The following is a 15,000-nucleotide window of genomic DNA, read 5'->3' on the forward strand; positions in this document are numbered from 1 at the left end:
GGTCGACGAACACGTGAAGTGAACGAGTGAGGCGGCGTGGGCTGCTCCAAGTGCCCAGCCACCTAGCCCCAGCGTCTGTAAGCGTGCTCGTATCTCAGAATACTTGTATGTCGGGGCGCTCGTATCTCGAGGTTCCACTGTATATACATTGATTTTTCATATTGCAATACTACGCCATGAGGGCAAACAATTTCAAAATGCCAGAGTTAGTAATCAGTGTTAATCAAAAATGTTAAAGGCAAATATTATAACTTCAGCTTTTACAATTAGATTTTGCTGCTGACTGTTTACACTAAAATGAAACATAGATTTACCTATAAGACCCAGAAGGAATAGCTGGCCTTGAGAACCGATGGATCGATTAAATTGTGATTTTTGGTGAGACGGTATATCAACACAAAATTTGAAGTTGCTCATAAACTTATCGTGTGATTTTTTTTAGACAATGTGCAACCAACCAGTATCTGAGAAAGAAAGATGACCCTCATCGATACTGTCAGGGCGCCTGCGCTGATGTCACCCGCTGTGGGCCCATTGTCGTCCCGCAGCACCACATGCAGGTCAAGAAAAGTTCCCGTACATACAATTTAACGTTAAAATTGTCTTGTTGATTTGCATTGATGCATTGCATGTGATAAGAATTATTTATTAGGATAAAAATAAAAATACATTTGAAATGACCTGGATTTTCTTTTTCTACTTTTCTGTTTTTTTTTTTTTTATTCTACACAGCAATGTAAAGTGTGTAGTGAGTCTGGAAAGTCCTGTGGCCCCATGGGGCCCCCTGATGGTCCTGGAGTGGAAGGCGCCGACTTTGTTCTATATGTCAGCGGTGTGACCACAGAGCGGTGCGGTCAGGAGAACATTGTTGCCTACGCCGCCTACTGTCAACTGGAGGCTGAGTTTGACAGGTATGGACTGACACTGTAACTACTATGAGTCTAGTGACTAAAGATGCATTCATTTTTTTTTATTAAAAGAAATAGTTCTCAGGCGGAGGAGCAGTTGCGCTTTTGGCAGAATTGAAATATGTCGGAATAAATTTAACGTGTTTTTTTGACACTGTGAAAAAAAAACAAAAAACTTTTATTTAAAGTGTGTCTCGCGACAGACTCGTCACGAAAACACAATTTATTAATTTATTAATTAATTTATTAAATCAACAAGAACAAAAACCTGCACAAGAGACCAGAAACATAACATATTTATGGAACTAAATATACATATAAATATATATATATATATATATATATATATATATATATATATATTTAGCATATATTTGTAACTATCTGCCAATCAGAAATCCTGGAAGGCCTCGTTATTGGTAATTTATTGCATAGCCAAGAATCGTGTACAATGGAATGATGGCTTTCTCTGTGTGGAAGTCCATTGTAGTAATAAACCTTTACATTTTAAGGGATTTAAATAAAATTTTTCTTTTTGTACTGCTAAACAATAATATGCAAATAATTTAATATTGATTACCAATGACCCGACCTGGAGGTCGTAGGGCATTAACAGAATTCAGAACGCGTCAATCTTTCCTCTTAATGAATTTATTTTTTTTAAGTCAACAACATCATATTTTTAATAAAACAAATACTTTGCAGCATACCAACGATTACAATGTTTATTTTCTCCTAAATAAGAATCGGTTTGTATGTGTGTATGTGTGTGTGTGCGCGCGTGTTTTAGGCCAGTAGCGGGCTATGCAAACCTGTGTCCTTCCATGATCTCATCTCAACCTCAGGAGTTTGAAGGAATGTTGTCAACAGTCAAACATGAGATAGTCCACGCTTTGGTGAGTCCTGAGGTTATTGATAGCGACCAGCATTTTTTTTTTTTTAATTCAATTAGATGCCAGTTACTTTTTTTGGTCTCCCCCGGGCCACACAAAACGGCCCGGCGGGCCGCATTTGGTCCCCGGGCCTTGAGTTTGACACATATGTTCTAGATACTAGTATCAATACTTTGTGTCATTTATTTATTTAACCCAATAAAACGCATAACAAATACTGGCAATACAACAACTTTAATGTGAAAATTAAACAACTTTAATTTTCCATAACATTTTACTCATAACAAATCACGTTATTTCCAAACAATGTCACCTTTATGGTTAAATCGCTACCTTTAAGGGACAAAGATGTCTAGTGGACTTGATCACATAGAGTCGCTGCCCTCTTCTGGTCACTGGTCGCATGACATGAATGGACCCCTTCAATTTTTACGTTACCTGTGGGTGTTGCGGCACAAATGCCTGTATGTCATAAGTTATCCTCAAAGATATGGAAGTCAGACATGCGCTTTGTTCATACGATAATAGATACCGATATTTCACCAGAGTAATCGATACTCATGTCCCCATCTCTCGGAATCGATCCTCCCATCACTGCAGAGGATGCACCATCAAAACATCTTGAAATGATCTTTATGTAATCGTTTCTGTTTCCTATTCCTAAGGGTTTTTCAGCAGGTTTGTTTGCCTTTTACCACAATGACGAGGGGAAACCTCTGACACCGAGGTTCGCTAGTGGGCTGCCTGCCTTCAACGAGACGTGAGTACTATTGGATTGGCTGTTCTGTTGTGCGGATGCCCCCCCCCCCCCCAACCCCCCGTTGCATCTTTTCTGCTGCTTCATTTGAAATGAATGTGCTAGGAGACCATCACGGATGATCATGATCACTGAAAAAAATGAATGTTAAAACAATTAATTAAGCTTATTTTAACAATCTTGTCCCCATATATTTGTGTGTATCTGTGTCAGTCTGGGTCTGTATCAGTGGAGCGAGTCAGTCATAAGGATGGTTAGTAGACTCTGGGACGTCAGAGGAGGACTAATGGTTCGACACCAAGTTCGTGTCCTAGTCACTCCTCGTGTGGTGGTGAGTTGCGACTCAAACTGAAAACACATTTTTTTTTTTTTTTTTTCCTATCTACTTCGTTGCCAAAACCACAGGGATTGTGTTACAGGAAACACTTGTGATTTATCCTGGACAGGGTCTTTGACTGCCCAATCCTGGAAGGAATGGAGTTGGAGAACCAGGGAGGAACTGGTACTGAGCTGAACCACTGGGAGAAGAGATTATTGGAGGTAGAGTTTTACACTATTCTTTCAAACCTGCTGTTGATGGGTGTTTTTTTTTTGTTTTTTTTTACCTAAAATATAAAAATTTTTTTTTGTCTTTCAGAATGAGGCAATGACTGGTTCTCACACTCAGAATAGAGTGTTCTCACGTCTGACTCTGGCAATCATGGAAGACTCCGGCTGGTACCGAGCCAACTACAGTATGGCCCAGAAACTGGACTGGGGCCGAGGACTGGGCTGTGACTTTGTCATGAAGAGCTGCAAGTTCTGGATGGACAAACAAAGGCAAAGGTAGCTAGATCTGAGTTAAAGAAGAAGAAAGGCAAGCAGGGGAAACTTTGAAAGCAACATTAAAAAAAAAAAGAATAAATAAGTGCCAGAAAACTGAAGTTGGTGAACAAAAAAAAAAGTTTTCCTACACCAAACTCCAAACATAATCGGTCATCCTAGCTCACAGGACTGAAGCAGTTGATGAACTACTGTTGCCTTGATCACTCTCTTTAAGCTCAAGTTCAGGAGGAGGCAGGAGAAGACCAGCTCTTGTATCCTGTTGCGAATGGTGAGTTAGTGGGTGCAGTGGTGGCTTAGTGGTTAAGGAAGCGGCCTTAGGTTTGGAAGGCTTCAGGTTTGAGTCCACCAGCTGCCAATTTACCACTGAGGTGCTCTGAGCATGGCGCCACCCCAGTTGCTTATAGCTGCCCACTGTTCACTTTGGTGATGGGTTAAAAGCAGAGGTCACATTTGGTTGTGTGCAGTGGCGTGCTGTGTCCCAATGACAAGTAGTTCACTTTCAAATGTTCCCTGTGTCTACAATGATTTGTAGACAAAACGACAGCATCTGTTTTTAAGAACATCATTATTCCTTTGTGTTGTGTTAAGAATTTTTTTTTTTTTTCCGTCTGTTTAGACGACACGCTGTGACACCGTTTTGTGACACGGTACGAGCATCTCCGCTGCAGCTCACCTGCAGACAAGACCAGTTGGCCGTCGCTGTTTGTAACCTGCAGAGGTTCAANNGGGTTCAAGGGGGGGCTTCCACTGGACTACCAGGTACGGACGAGTTCACGCGCTTTCACGACTTGTGGAAATGCCCAGTTTTAAAAAAAAAAAAAGAAAAGAAAGGAGTTGAGTTCAGTCTATTTACTTGTGACAGAGGTGTTTTTTTTTCTTTTTTTTTTCTGTGTGGTTCAGTACTTTGAGCGTATTCCAGACGTCTCCTCCGATCAGCTCTCCTTCTTCGGCGGAGCAGTGGAGATTGCGGATTACTGTCCTTTCAGTCAGGAATTCAGTTGGCACCTCAGTGGAGAATATCAGAGGAACTCATATTGCAGGCTATCACAGAACCAGCCAGGTATGCCACAAAATCACCCACAAATGCGCACACTGACACATACCGGCACATGCTAACAAACAGGTAACCAGCCAGGTACCGCAAGATGACTTGTTACAACTTTTTCATGCCCAATACTCAAACTGCAATTAGGAATATCTGCCGACACTGATATCAATTTGATACCTTCTCTCCTCTTCCAGCATGCTGTGGGCTGCCATTTCTGAGGCGATATTGTACCTGTTTATGGCATTTTGCGCATTTTTGCAAGCTAATGTTAGCTTCGGCCCTGGAACAGATCACTAAGTCTCCCCTTTGCATTTCAACTACGGTTGGGGCACCGAAAGAGTTTACGTGTAACCAGCAGTGTTACAAAGCACTGTTTTGAAAAAAAAAAAAATTATTTAATTAACAGTGAATTTTTAGTACGTTTTTAGTTAGAAAACTTCCAATCCAACATTAATAAATAGAGCTTTAATAAAAACAAATGTACCTCATCTGCCCTTGTATCATGCGTCCACCGAAGTGGCCACATTATTTTTAATGTTGCTCAATTGTCTGCTGACAGCTTGTAGGTGCGTGCTTTTCATTGTTTTTATTCCACTGTCAGTGCTGCTCTCCTTAGCCAACAGGCGTATTAAAACGGTATCTGCTGCAGTGGAAGTCGCTAAGCAGATTTCTCTGAAATTCTGAGATATGCTAAGAAAGTTGTTACTTATCATACTTAGTTTTTCTTGAAGAGGAATCTTTTTTTTTTCTTTTTTGGTTCTTCAGACAGGTGGAGGAACTATGCAGCAGAGGAATATGGTCCAGAATCAGTCTGTCTGTATCAGAAGTCTGCTTTTGTGATGGAGCAGTGCAGCAGGAAGATGACGTATCCTGACTGGGGATCTGGATGTTACAAGGTGTTGACATCACACGTAACACCTTCGCCCGGGGCCCTTGGTGATTTCAGACATTCTTCAGGAGAACCTCTGTACAGTACACGTGTTTTCTGTGTATGCTGCAGGTGGCGTGCTCCTCTCAGGGTCTGATCATCTTCGTTCAGCACCAGTCCTTTCTCTGTGTGCGTAAAGGTCAGCAGATCAGTGTCAGTGTTCGGGCCAACGACTGGGTTTACAATGGCGTCCTGATCTGCCCTGCCTGCACAGATTTCTGCTCCTACTGCCTCCTTCCACACATGATTCCACCGACCAACATTTCCAGGAGCCAGCCTATTGGTCAGTGGGAACCTTTTCATCATCAAAGTCCAAAAAGTTGAGATTAGAATAGATTAGTATAAAATAGGAAACTTATCTCATCGTTGAGTTTCTCCACCAAATACTTTTGTTATACTTAGGTTCGTAAATAATATGCACACTATTTTTAACATTGTGTTTTTTTGTGTTTTTGACTGACATCATCAGTGACTTGTCAACTCTACTTCCATAACATTACTATGGCCTTGAAAAATATCTTCTTACTTACCTCTATTGTTTAGACCAGGGGTGTCAAACTCATTCTGTTTCACGGGCTGCATACAACGTGATTAGATGCCAGGTGGGCCGGACCAGTACAAACGTAACATAATTAACTATAATTAACAATGGTTTTCCTCTGTGTTTTCATAAAAAGAAGTATATTGGTTATTTAATAATCTTAATTAATTTGTAACAAAATATAATTTTACGAAAAAATTATGATCTAAACATGAAGTGTTTTTTTTGTTTTTTTTTTTCTCAAAATTCATCAAGTGGGCCAGATTGAACTACCTAGCGGGCCGGTTTCGGCCCCCGGGCCGTATGTTTGACACCCCTGGTTTAGACAGTATTTTACTTAAGGTCTTGTATATACCTGTGTGTGTGTCTCTGTTTCATATTAGGGTTTGCTGCTTTCTCTGATTTTACTGTACTATGTAGCACTCTAATTACTTTTGTACTATCAGTTGCGTACCTGTATACATTCCTCTGTGGCACATACATTTTTTTTTGACAAAAACTCTTTTTTTCTTTTAGACCCGTGTTCTGGTTGTGTAGCGGTGAGCGTCACTGGTCCGGAGCTCCTCATCGTCGAACTGTGCGTTTCCTGCGGATTGGCCTTGTCTGCAGCTGCAGCTAATACCAATACACACACAGACTCGTGTTTTAATTCCTCTCTCAGGACCTTGTTGTTTGTACTTTGTACGTTTCTTTGATCGATCAGATGTTTTGTCCTCTGTGATGTCACGTACCTTTTAGAGACAGTGTCATTTTTTTTATACATATATATATTTTAATTTCCCGACTGAACTTGTTCAATTGTAACATATTCCATTTATTTAATTTCTTTGTGAATATAGGCCACAGACCGCTGCTGCTCCCTGTTGACTCCAGCAACAACAGCACCTGTGATCAACTGCTGTTTCTGAGAGTTTGTGAGAGTGAGTGGAAGCTGAACTTAGAACAACTGTCACATCCTGGCTCTGTTGTTTTTTTTTCCAGGATTAATAAATATACAACATGCTAAAAATCTAAAGATATCCGTCTTTAGTTATTGTAAGAGAATTTCTGATTGAACTAAATGTTTGTTCTAAAAATAAAAATAATGGATTTAACTTGTTTAAATAATGACTTTGAACATTTACTAAATCTACATTACTCCTATAAAAATCATATGTAAATAATAATGAAATAGATTCAGTGTAGTACACACTGATCATAGCATTCTTGTCACCAACAGGTTAAGTAAAAAACAGTGGATTATGAAGTAGCAGCAAAAAAGCTTTAAGAAGGGATTGTCCGTTATTAACTTTTTGCCGATTTCCAGTTGCTTATATTGTCCAAACACTTTGCTTGTGTGACATTTGGTTTCTTTTTTTTGTAAAATTATTCTAGAACTTCTTTTGTGAAGAACATCTTTCCTCAACTTTTAACCTATTGTCAAAATAAATGACAAAAAAACACCTCGGCTATAAACGTTACCTCATTTAAATTTTAATTAAAAATGATTACATCACCTCGGCTATAAATTTTAAATTTTAATTAAAAATGATTACATGCTAAACTTTTTATTAAAAGCTCATTTGTTATTGAACAATTGTTAGTTTTCTATCTGTATTTTCATTTTGTTAGCTAGTGTCTTTTTTGCTTTTCCCTCTCTTCTGCAGGACGCGTTGTCTCCATCTCCCCCATCTCTTTGATCCACAGAAACCCAATCTGTGTTCCAAAGTTCATTCCGTCTCTGACGTGGGAGAAGAAAAGTTGAGGGTGACATGAAGTGCAGAGTGTCACACAGGGTCGACCTGTTGACGTGTCGTCATGGATGTGTTCCGGCAGAATCCCACCCTCCTGGAGGAGAAGCCTGACACAAAATGATCAAATCATCAGAAGTGGTCGATCCACTTGACACAAGTAAGCCAACATCTGACACGCACCTGTTAGCAAGTCGAATGTTTACATGTGGTCTGGTAGACCCTGGGTCTGGGACACAGTCTGGGTGAATGTTGATAAAGTCCAGGGCTTCTTGTTGGTCCAGTGTGAAACAACATGCCCCAACTGACGGTCCAACTGCTACCAAAATGTCACTCGCGCAACAGCCATACTCCGATATCATGGCGTCCACTGTTGCCATGGCCACACCCATAAGGGTCCCCTTCCAGCCTGAGAAACAAAAAACAGATTCAGCTTTTAGTATCTCAATACACGGTCAACAGATTAATGCTGAGTCAGAATTTAAGCTTTCTTTGTAGCGTGACTGTTAACTCTCGGTTTAGTATTGTGGACGACAAAGAAAATCCTCGCACCAAAAAGCACAATAAATGCAAACAGAAGCAAATAGCAAAAAGTTTTTTTTTTTCAAATAGTCATGCTTTTTTTTCATCCTGGCTAGGTTTGCGACATTTATTAAAATATAATTTCACGTTTGTTATTTTCACACTGACTAGAGGGGCACTCGAGACTTGTGTACCAGTATCTGACTTATACTCCGGAGCGATAGTACAGAAAATGCGGTATTATTTGGGTTTTTTCAAATTGCAGAAATTAACAAACATTTCTGTTTCCTTCTTCTTCTATGGAAGAAAATTAGAAGTCCAACACCTGTCCATGAAAAACCAAACTTTAAATAAACATTTATTCAAAATTCCTCAGTATTGAAGATGGTAGATAGGTCTTAATCTAAATCAATTTTTATTCATCTGTGGTTAAAATATATCAGGGGTTATTTTGAGAGATAAAATAATTGTTTCCTTTATCTTTTCCCTAATCTATGGTTTGAGTCATAGTCAACATCTGCTACATTTTTTCCACGTTTCACGATTTGGATCACTTTCAGGGAAAACGTTCCTGGTATTTAATAATAATAATTAAAAAAAAAAACCCTTGATAATCTACCTGCGTGAGCAACTCCAATGACCTTCTTCTCCAGATCAGCAAACAGGATGGGCATACAGTCCGCCCCTGGAGCAGCCAGGACCACGCCCCTCTGATTGGTCACCATAGCATCATAGCATTCTGGTTCGGGCTTATTTAGGACCCAGACATCATTAGCGTGGTTCACCTGTGCCAAGGCGGCAAACGATTCAACCTTAATGGCCCGGTCTGTTGGTGTGGAATGCACTAAGGGTGGCATATTTCTGTACCTTGACCAGTCGAAGCAGTTTAGGGTGAAACCCTCCTGCCACCGCAAGACGGCGTCTGTTCTCCATCACCATGGCAATAGGGTCGCGCCTTTTGCTGCTGCAGAACAGGTTTAAGGATGATAGAGTCGGAATGTAAGAAATCCCGCCACAACGAGTACTGAAGCCATGACCGAAGGCATCTGAAGTGCAGAAGAAAGAAACAAAAAAAAAAAGTTATTTCTTATTTTATTTAATTGCAGGTGTTCTTATGCACAAAAAGAGGACAGCAGAGAAAGTTTGGGAACCACTGCTCTATTATGCTCAGTGTAAACAATGAGTCAAAATCCACAACAATGCTGTATTTTTTAGGTTATTTCTTATTTTATTTAATTGCAGGGAAAAAAAAAGAATACAAATTAAATAATATTTGTATTCGTCAGTGAGTCTCATGCAATAGGGGTTCACCATTCAACGAGATTTCAGAGAATCACGGTGCAATAGTGAAAGGCAGGACAATTAAATAATCTTCCACTGGGTGGCAGCAGATGGCTAGATAGATCAGCACCCAGGGTACTCACACCACACTTTGGGAATCCCTGTGGTAGATCTTTGCCTTTCTTCAATTTCTTGGAGTATATTGTGTTCAACAGTCCCAGGGTTTCACACTTGGCAATTCAATTGTGAGTGTAAAAGACCGTTATATTTAATTACATATACCTTTTGTGACAAATTTGTTTGGTGGTATGCCACGGAATTTTTGTAATGCAATATGGGCCGTGGCTTTTTGGAAACACTGTTAAACGTCACCATTTCAACTTTATAGCTGTGTCTGTTTCTGAATGAATTGTATATACATTTCATTTTATTCAGTATTTTACATGTTTTGTGTCCTCTCGGTGTAACATAATTTAATGGAGGATTTTTAACCAAATGCTATGTCGTGTGATTTAAATGTTTTATGTAAGTCACCTGGAATCAGCGATGACGTCAGCAACCTGATTCCTCCCCTCAGCGGTGGTAAACTCTGAAGGTAAGTCTTTACTTCTTCCTCCACTTCGTCCGGTGAGACGGTGTTGGCCACATCGGAACAACACGGACAAGTTACGTTACACAGCCTGTAGTCAAATGAGTAGAGTGACGTAAAAAGGAGCCGCTGCTGCTGAGTCAACAGCGCGCGCCCCCGCACGCTCGTGTGTACGGTCACGCGAGTTGCACCGAGCTCGTCTATTCGCTTCTTGAAGGCAACCATGCGCTCCGTCACATTGACTCCTTCGAGCGCGTGCGCGCCAACAACCTCAGAACTTGTATTCTCGCTTAACAGGAACACGCGCGACTTCAAAGAGTCCTCCGGTTTGAGGAGAAAAGAGGAGCAGAACGTGCAGGAACCGTGGACTAGTTCCAGTAATACCACCTGGTCCATTTGGTTATGGTTGCCCACCCGAGCCATGGAGAGGAGCCGAAAGAACTGTTTGAGACTGCAGCATGCCAGAAACAAGCGTGGGACTTCCTGTGTGCACGCGTATCTGGAACGAGGCTACGCCTACTGTGGAAACCCCACTCGTAAACTAACACAAACTTGAATACACACACTGGAAATTTTGCTCTAAGAAACTTCCTTGTGCAGTACACGCTACAATGCCGTCGCCAGCATTTATAGTTCCTTCATGAAGTTTTGAAAATGTACACTACAGTTCCTCTTTTCATCCTTTACGTTCCTGGCCTATTCAACTGGGTTTGGTTAGGTTTGCCTCTCCGTCACTTAAGTATTTAAATTTTCTCAATGCTTTAAATTTCTAATTTCTATTTCTAGGTAGAGTAAGTTCGGTGTATCAACTTTCTTCCGTCTCTGAAGGCCTGCATGTTTTGGACAAAGCCGGTCTCTCATCACAGAGCAGGTACTAACCTGGCGTTTTTTTTGTCTGTTTCAGTCATTTTAAATAATCATATTTTTTTAACTATGTATTTAATTTATTTTGAAACAATAAACTGTTTGGGTTTAATCGTTAAATTATCTTCTGTACCAACCCAGTTTTACAGGTCTGCAACCTACCAAAGTAAGATTTTTTTTTATTTTATTTTATATTTTCACAAGCACACAAATCTGTGCGTAAGAACCGTACTAGCATTTCCTGGCTCAAATTTCTCATCTCCAGTTTTTAAAACATTTAGACCAGGGGTCTCAAACTCAATTTGCCTGGGGGCCGCTGGAGGCAGAGTCTGGGTGCGGGTGGGCCGCGTAAGGGATTCCACAATAAAGTTTTTTTTTTTTAAAAAGTCCTCAAATGTTAACAGTTAGTTTTAATGATTTCTTCTGAACATGCAGTGTTTTGAACATGAAAGGAACATTGAGTGAAAATCATGAACGGTTCTTCTGAACATGGCTCCTCTTGCCTACTCCCTGCTGCCAGATACTTGACAGCGCTTCTTTTCACAAATCTGAACCACATTTGGCTTGAGAGAGGAAGCAGTTGAGACCCTCATTATGGCTTGAAGATGATCATCAGTAAGTCTAAGACCTGTACTTGGACTTATTGAAGTTCAGCTCAGGGATGTTGGGGGGGCAATTCTCTCAAAAATTGCCCATGCTTGTCTGCTTTTCCACTCATCTCCCTGAACTTGGCTTTGAGGTCAGAGTTGCATTGCAGGTCAATGAGCTCCATTTGAAACACAGGAGGGGCATCTTGCACATCAAAGGTAAAGGGATCCGCAAAAATTTGAAAAGTGTCTCTGTGCGTCTTGAAGTCTTGTGTAGCTTGTGTAGCTTCAAAATATCATCAACATATTGCTCTCTGAATGGTGTGCCTGCATCCACGAGTGTCTTGCATGCTGGGAAATGGCAAAGGTTTGTCTGAGAGAGCTGGGCTTTCCATAACACAAGTTTTGTGGAGAATGCTCTCACGTTGTCATAGGCAGCGCTGCCCCTGGCGTCATTTCCGGTTTGTGACGGAGCGTCCTTTAACCGGGAGAGCGCTTCCCGCTCTCGAGCCAGAGCGGGAGACGCCGGTCGGGGAGTGTCAGAACAGCTACAGGTGCTCCGTCACACGCTTCTACCTGTAACAGCAGCGTACACGATAAACAGCCCGGTAACAGTCGCCGTTCTTTTTGCGCTTCATCATGACATTCGTGGTAGAAAGTACGATAGATGGCAAGCGCAAAGGCGACTGCTGTCTGGCTGTTCATTACACGCCGTGCTGTTGTTGCAAGCGTGAAGTGCACGAAGCTGGTGTAGCCTAGCCTAGCCTAGCCCCGACAAGGGACAGCGCGCGGGAGCTTGCTGATTGACTCTTCGGAAGCCCACTTTCTCCGCGGGCCACACTGATATTATACCTTCATTTTAAGGTGAGGGGCCACAAAATATTGTACTGCGGGCCGCACTTGGCCCCCGGGCCGCGAGTCTGAGACCCCTGATTTAGACGTTTTTAAATGTTTGTTAGTTGGAAGGACAAGTTCAGGATCAAAAGTCGTACAATTGGACATTGAGTGTGTACCCAAAGACGTAATCTAGGCGACAGACGCCAGCAGAGGTCGCCAGAGGTTCATATTGCAATATTCGCTGTGGTCTGTCCTTTTTTAAATGATTGTTTTCTATATTCTTTTACCTCCATCCTTTATTCTACTGTTTATTTTTAACTAATTTTTATTGCATTTTACTTACAAAAAATATTAGAATTGTATACATATAAAAATGACATTTTAGAGTAAAGGAGAACATTTCCCTGTCCCCGCCTCCTCTTAATTCCAGTGTCTGTCTCTCCCAGTTTTTCAGCAGCAGAATCGTCTTCTCCCTCTCCTCGCGTCTCCTTCCTTCACCCTGTGCAGCCGCTGCTGATTTTCCCTCCCGATTCTCCGAGGTAGGAAACGCGCAAACACATTTACACTCACACGTTGTTTTTGTTTCAAAAATAATTCTTGTGATGAAGCGGTGCAGCTAATGGTTGGTCTGTGTTTACGTAAAATGACATATTTTTTTTTGTGACAAAAAGTGTTTTTTTTATGCTGATAATGAAAATGATGGTGGTGGTGAGGGAGACTGTAAATGGGTATGATGTTCTGTCACCTTGACTACCCCGCGACAGCACTCACACCTCTGTTCGTGTGTGTGTGAGAGAGTGCGTGTGTAAGCGCACGTGTGTGTGTATGTGTAAGTGCACGGCTTTTACTCCGGACCATCGCAGTGCTGGTCATGATATGAACATCCTCATCAGTTATAATGGTTAATGCAGAGACGGAACTTTGTTTCGTGATACAATTTTGATGGTGGAGCGCATTCAGGTTTCGTCATACACACTGCGAGAGCTTCATCGTTTGTGTCCCAACTCGGACACGTCGTCCTTTTGTGTGAGGTCTGTGTTTTGTCCAGAAGGTTTGACCCTCTATAATTTTGCTCCCTGAACCTAAAACCTTAAAAATCACAGACAGAGCGACGAATTGAGCAGTTGATTCTTTAATTAAATTTTAATCTTTAATTCTTTCATTAAAACTGGTTGGCCAGGATTTTTTTTTTCCAGGACTGGAATGGAATTTTATAGAATTTGTTGAGCCTTTGCGAAGGTTTGGTTTAAAAAATAGGTGTGTTTGTGTGTTTTAGTACGTACAACATGCTGGATGTTGTGGTTGGAAAAAAAAAAAAAGAAATACATTCAAATCAACATCAAAATGCATCAGCTGTAGGATCCTGCAGGCTGCAGGATTAAAAAAAAAAATGCTGGCAAACCATTTACTAACCACAGGAGGCTAGGGTATAGCACCAGCAGCTGCTGTGTCTCTGTAAGCTAAAATCACTGCATGTTTTGACAAATAGTCCAACACTGAGACAAAGATGTAAAGAGAATCTAAAGTTATAAGTTGTTTTTTTTTTTCTCAATCTTGAAATCTGAAAACCTCCAGGTGTAATGATGGCGGTTTTGAAGACCAACAGCTGGTTATTGATCAGGACTCCCAGCTGCCTCTCAGTCTGTCACTGTGCTGTCACTGTCAATAATAATAATAATGATGATGATGATGATGATGATTGTCGTCACCATCACCGTGTCTGGCTTCACTCTCCCTCAGTCTGTTATATTTAAGTTGATCCGATTAAGTTCATCATTTCATTGATTAGACTCCAACGACGATGCGTTCTTTGAATGACATTTCTTCACTCAAGTACAAAACCCAGAATAATTAGTAACACTCGTCCTGGTTCAGAACTGCAGTGTGTATCCATTAGTGATGGCAACTTATGTTAAATGGACAGTAAAGGAGCATCAAGCCTCCAGTCACTAGGTGGCAGCAACTCATACAGTGGTTTGTACGGATGAAAAAAAAGAAATGTTATCAGGTTCTCAATAGTAAATCATAGAAAATCATTAATAATAATTAATTAAAATAATACATTTTTTTTATTCATATAATTCTTACTTTTTACATTTCACATTTTCAGATGTGGCCCTTAATCATAAACATAATGTCTCAACAGTAATCTGCATTTCTTTCAACCTTTACTTTCTCGAGATGAGACATTCATTTTCAACCAGTATCCCATAATATTCAACAATGATTTGGATTAGTATTCACAATCAGGAAATACTTAATTAATTCCTAAATGGGAAATTATTGGTATTACAGGGAGAATTTACATATGTAGAAAAAAAAAACAAAAAACCAACAGATGCATATGAGTATTTATTTGATGTAAATTCTCTGAAATCCTGGTTTGGACAAATATTCCCTGACATTTAACCCCTGCTTCGGAACCAATATATGTTTTGGAACATTTTTTTTTTTCTTCTACGTAATTCAGACTTAAAGTCTGGTTTCAACAGTATGTCTTGGCATTTATATTGTCAGTTTAGTGTTTGTATGGTCTGGTCTAGAAATATGGATTGACCTGTGTTTTGGATTCAATTTTATTTTTGGACTTTTCTATGTTTATAATGTTCTATGATGATATTAAACACGTGACAGCCGAGTTTTACTATGTTGGTGGTGGGTCAGTGATGGTCCAGGCAGGCGTATCCTTG

At 40.5% G+C, this 15,000-nt stretch overlaps 3 protein-coding genes across 11 annotated transcripts in view; 2 read left to right on the plus strand and 1 right to left on the minus strand.

Moving 5' to 3' along the window:
* The window catches only part of lmln (leishmanolysin-like (metallopeptidase M8 family)), a 16,040-nt gene extending 9,131 nt beyond the window's left edge, over positions 1-6,909 (plus strand). The window contains 11 exon segments of the mRNA XM_008327804.3: positions 1,699-1,804; positions 2,467-2,561; positions 2,772-2,889; positions 2,964-3,098; positions 3,196-3,383; positions 4,000-4,111; positions 4,113-4,142; positions 4,284-4,443; positions 5,197-5,327; positions 5,432-5,642; positions 6,417-6,909. Coding sequence (XP_008326026.1) covers positions 1,699-1,804; positions 2,467-2,561; positions 2,772-2,889; positions 2,964-3,098; positions 3,196-3,383; positions 4,000-4,111; positions 4,113-4,142; positions 4,284-4,443; positions 5,197-5,327; positions 5,432-5,642; positions 6,417-6,595 — 1,465 coding nt within the window. The 3' untranslated portion in view covers positions 6,596-6,909.
* A 551-nt stretch (positions 6,910-7,460) lies between these two features.
* Positions 7,461-10,599, minus strand: lacc1 (laccase (multicopper oxidoreductase) domain containing 1). The gene is made up of 5 exons (XM_008327803.3): positions 9,968-10,599; positions 9,020-9,198; positions 8,772-8,937; positions 7,814-8,039; positions 7,461-7,740 (listed from the first exon to the last, which is right to left on the minus strand). The coding sequence occupies exons 1-5, from the start codon at positions 10,443-10,445 to the stop codon at positions 7,512-7,514; spliced, it is 1,278 nt and encodes a 425-aa protein (XP_008326025.1). The 5' UTR covers positions 10,446-10,599; the 3' UTR covers positions 7,461-7,511.
* The window catches only part of enox1 (ecto-NOX disulfide-thiol exchanger 1), a 42,779-nt gene continuing 35,551 nt past the window's right edge, over positions 7,773-15,000 (plus strand). For 2 of the 9 annotated variants that reach the window (XM_008327802.3, XM_017040103.2), the window contains exons 1-2: positions 11,276-12,337; positions 12,757-12,849. The gene's annotated coding sequence lies outside the window, so the exon portion shown is untranslated. Of the gene's footprint in view, positions 7,791-10,755; positions 10,894-11,027; positions 11,053-11,157; positions 12,338-12,756; positions 12,850-15,000 lie in introns of those variants that run through there. The other 7 variants (XM_025063687.1, XM_025063689.1, XM_025063688.1 and 4 more) reach the window with 7 other exon arrangements.

The sequence above is a fragment of the Cynoglossus semilaevis genome, chromosome 16 (genome assembly GCF_000523025.1).
Source record: "Cynoglossus semilaevis isolate Cse_v1.0 chromosome 16, Cse_v1.0, whole genome shotgun sequence".
Lineage (NCBI taxonomy): Eukaryota > Metazoa > Chordata > Actinopteri > Pleuronectiformes > Cynoglossidae > Cynoglossus > Cynoglossus semilaevis.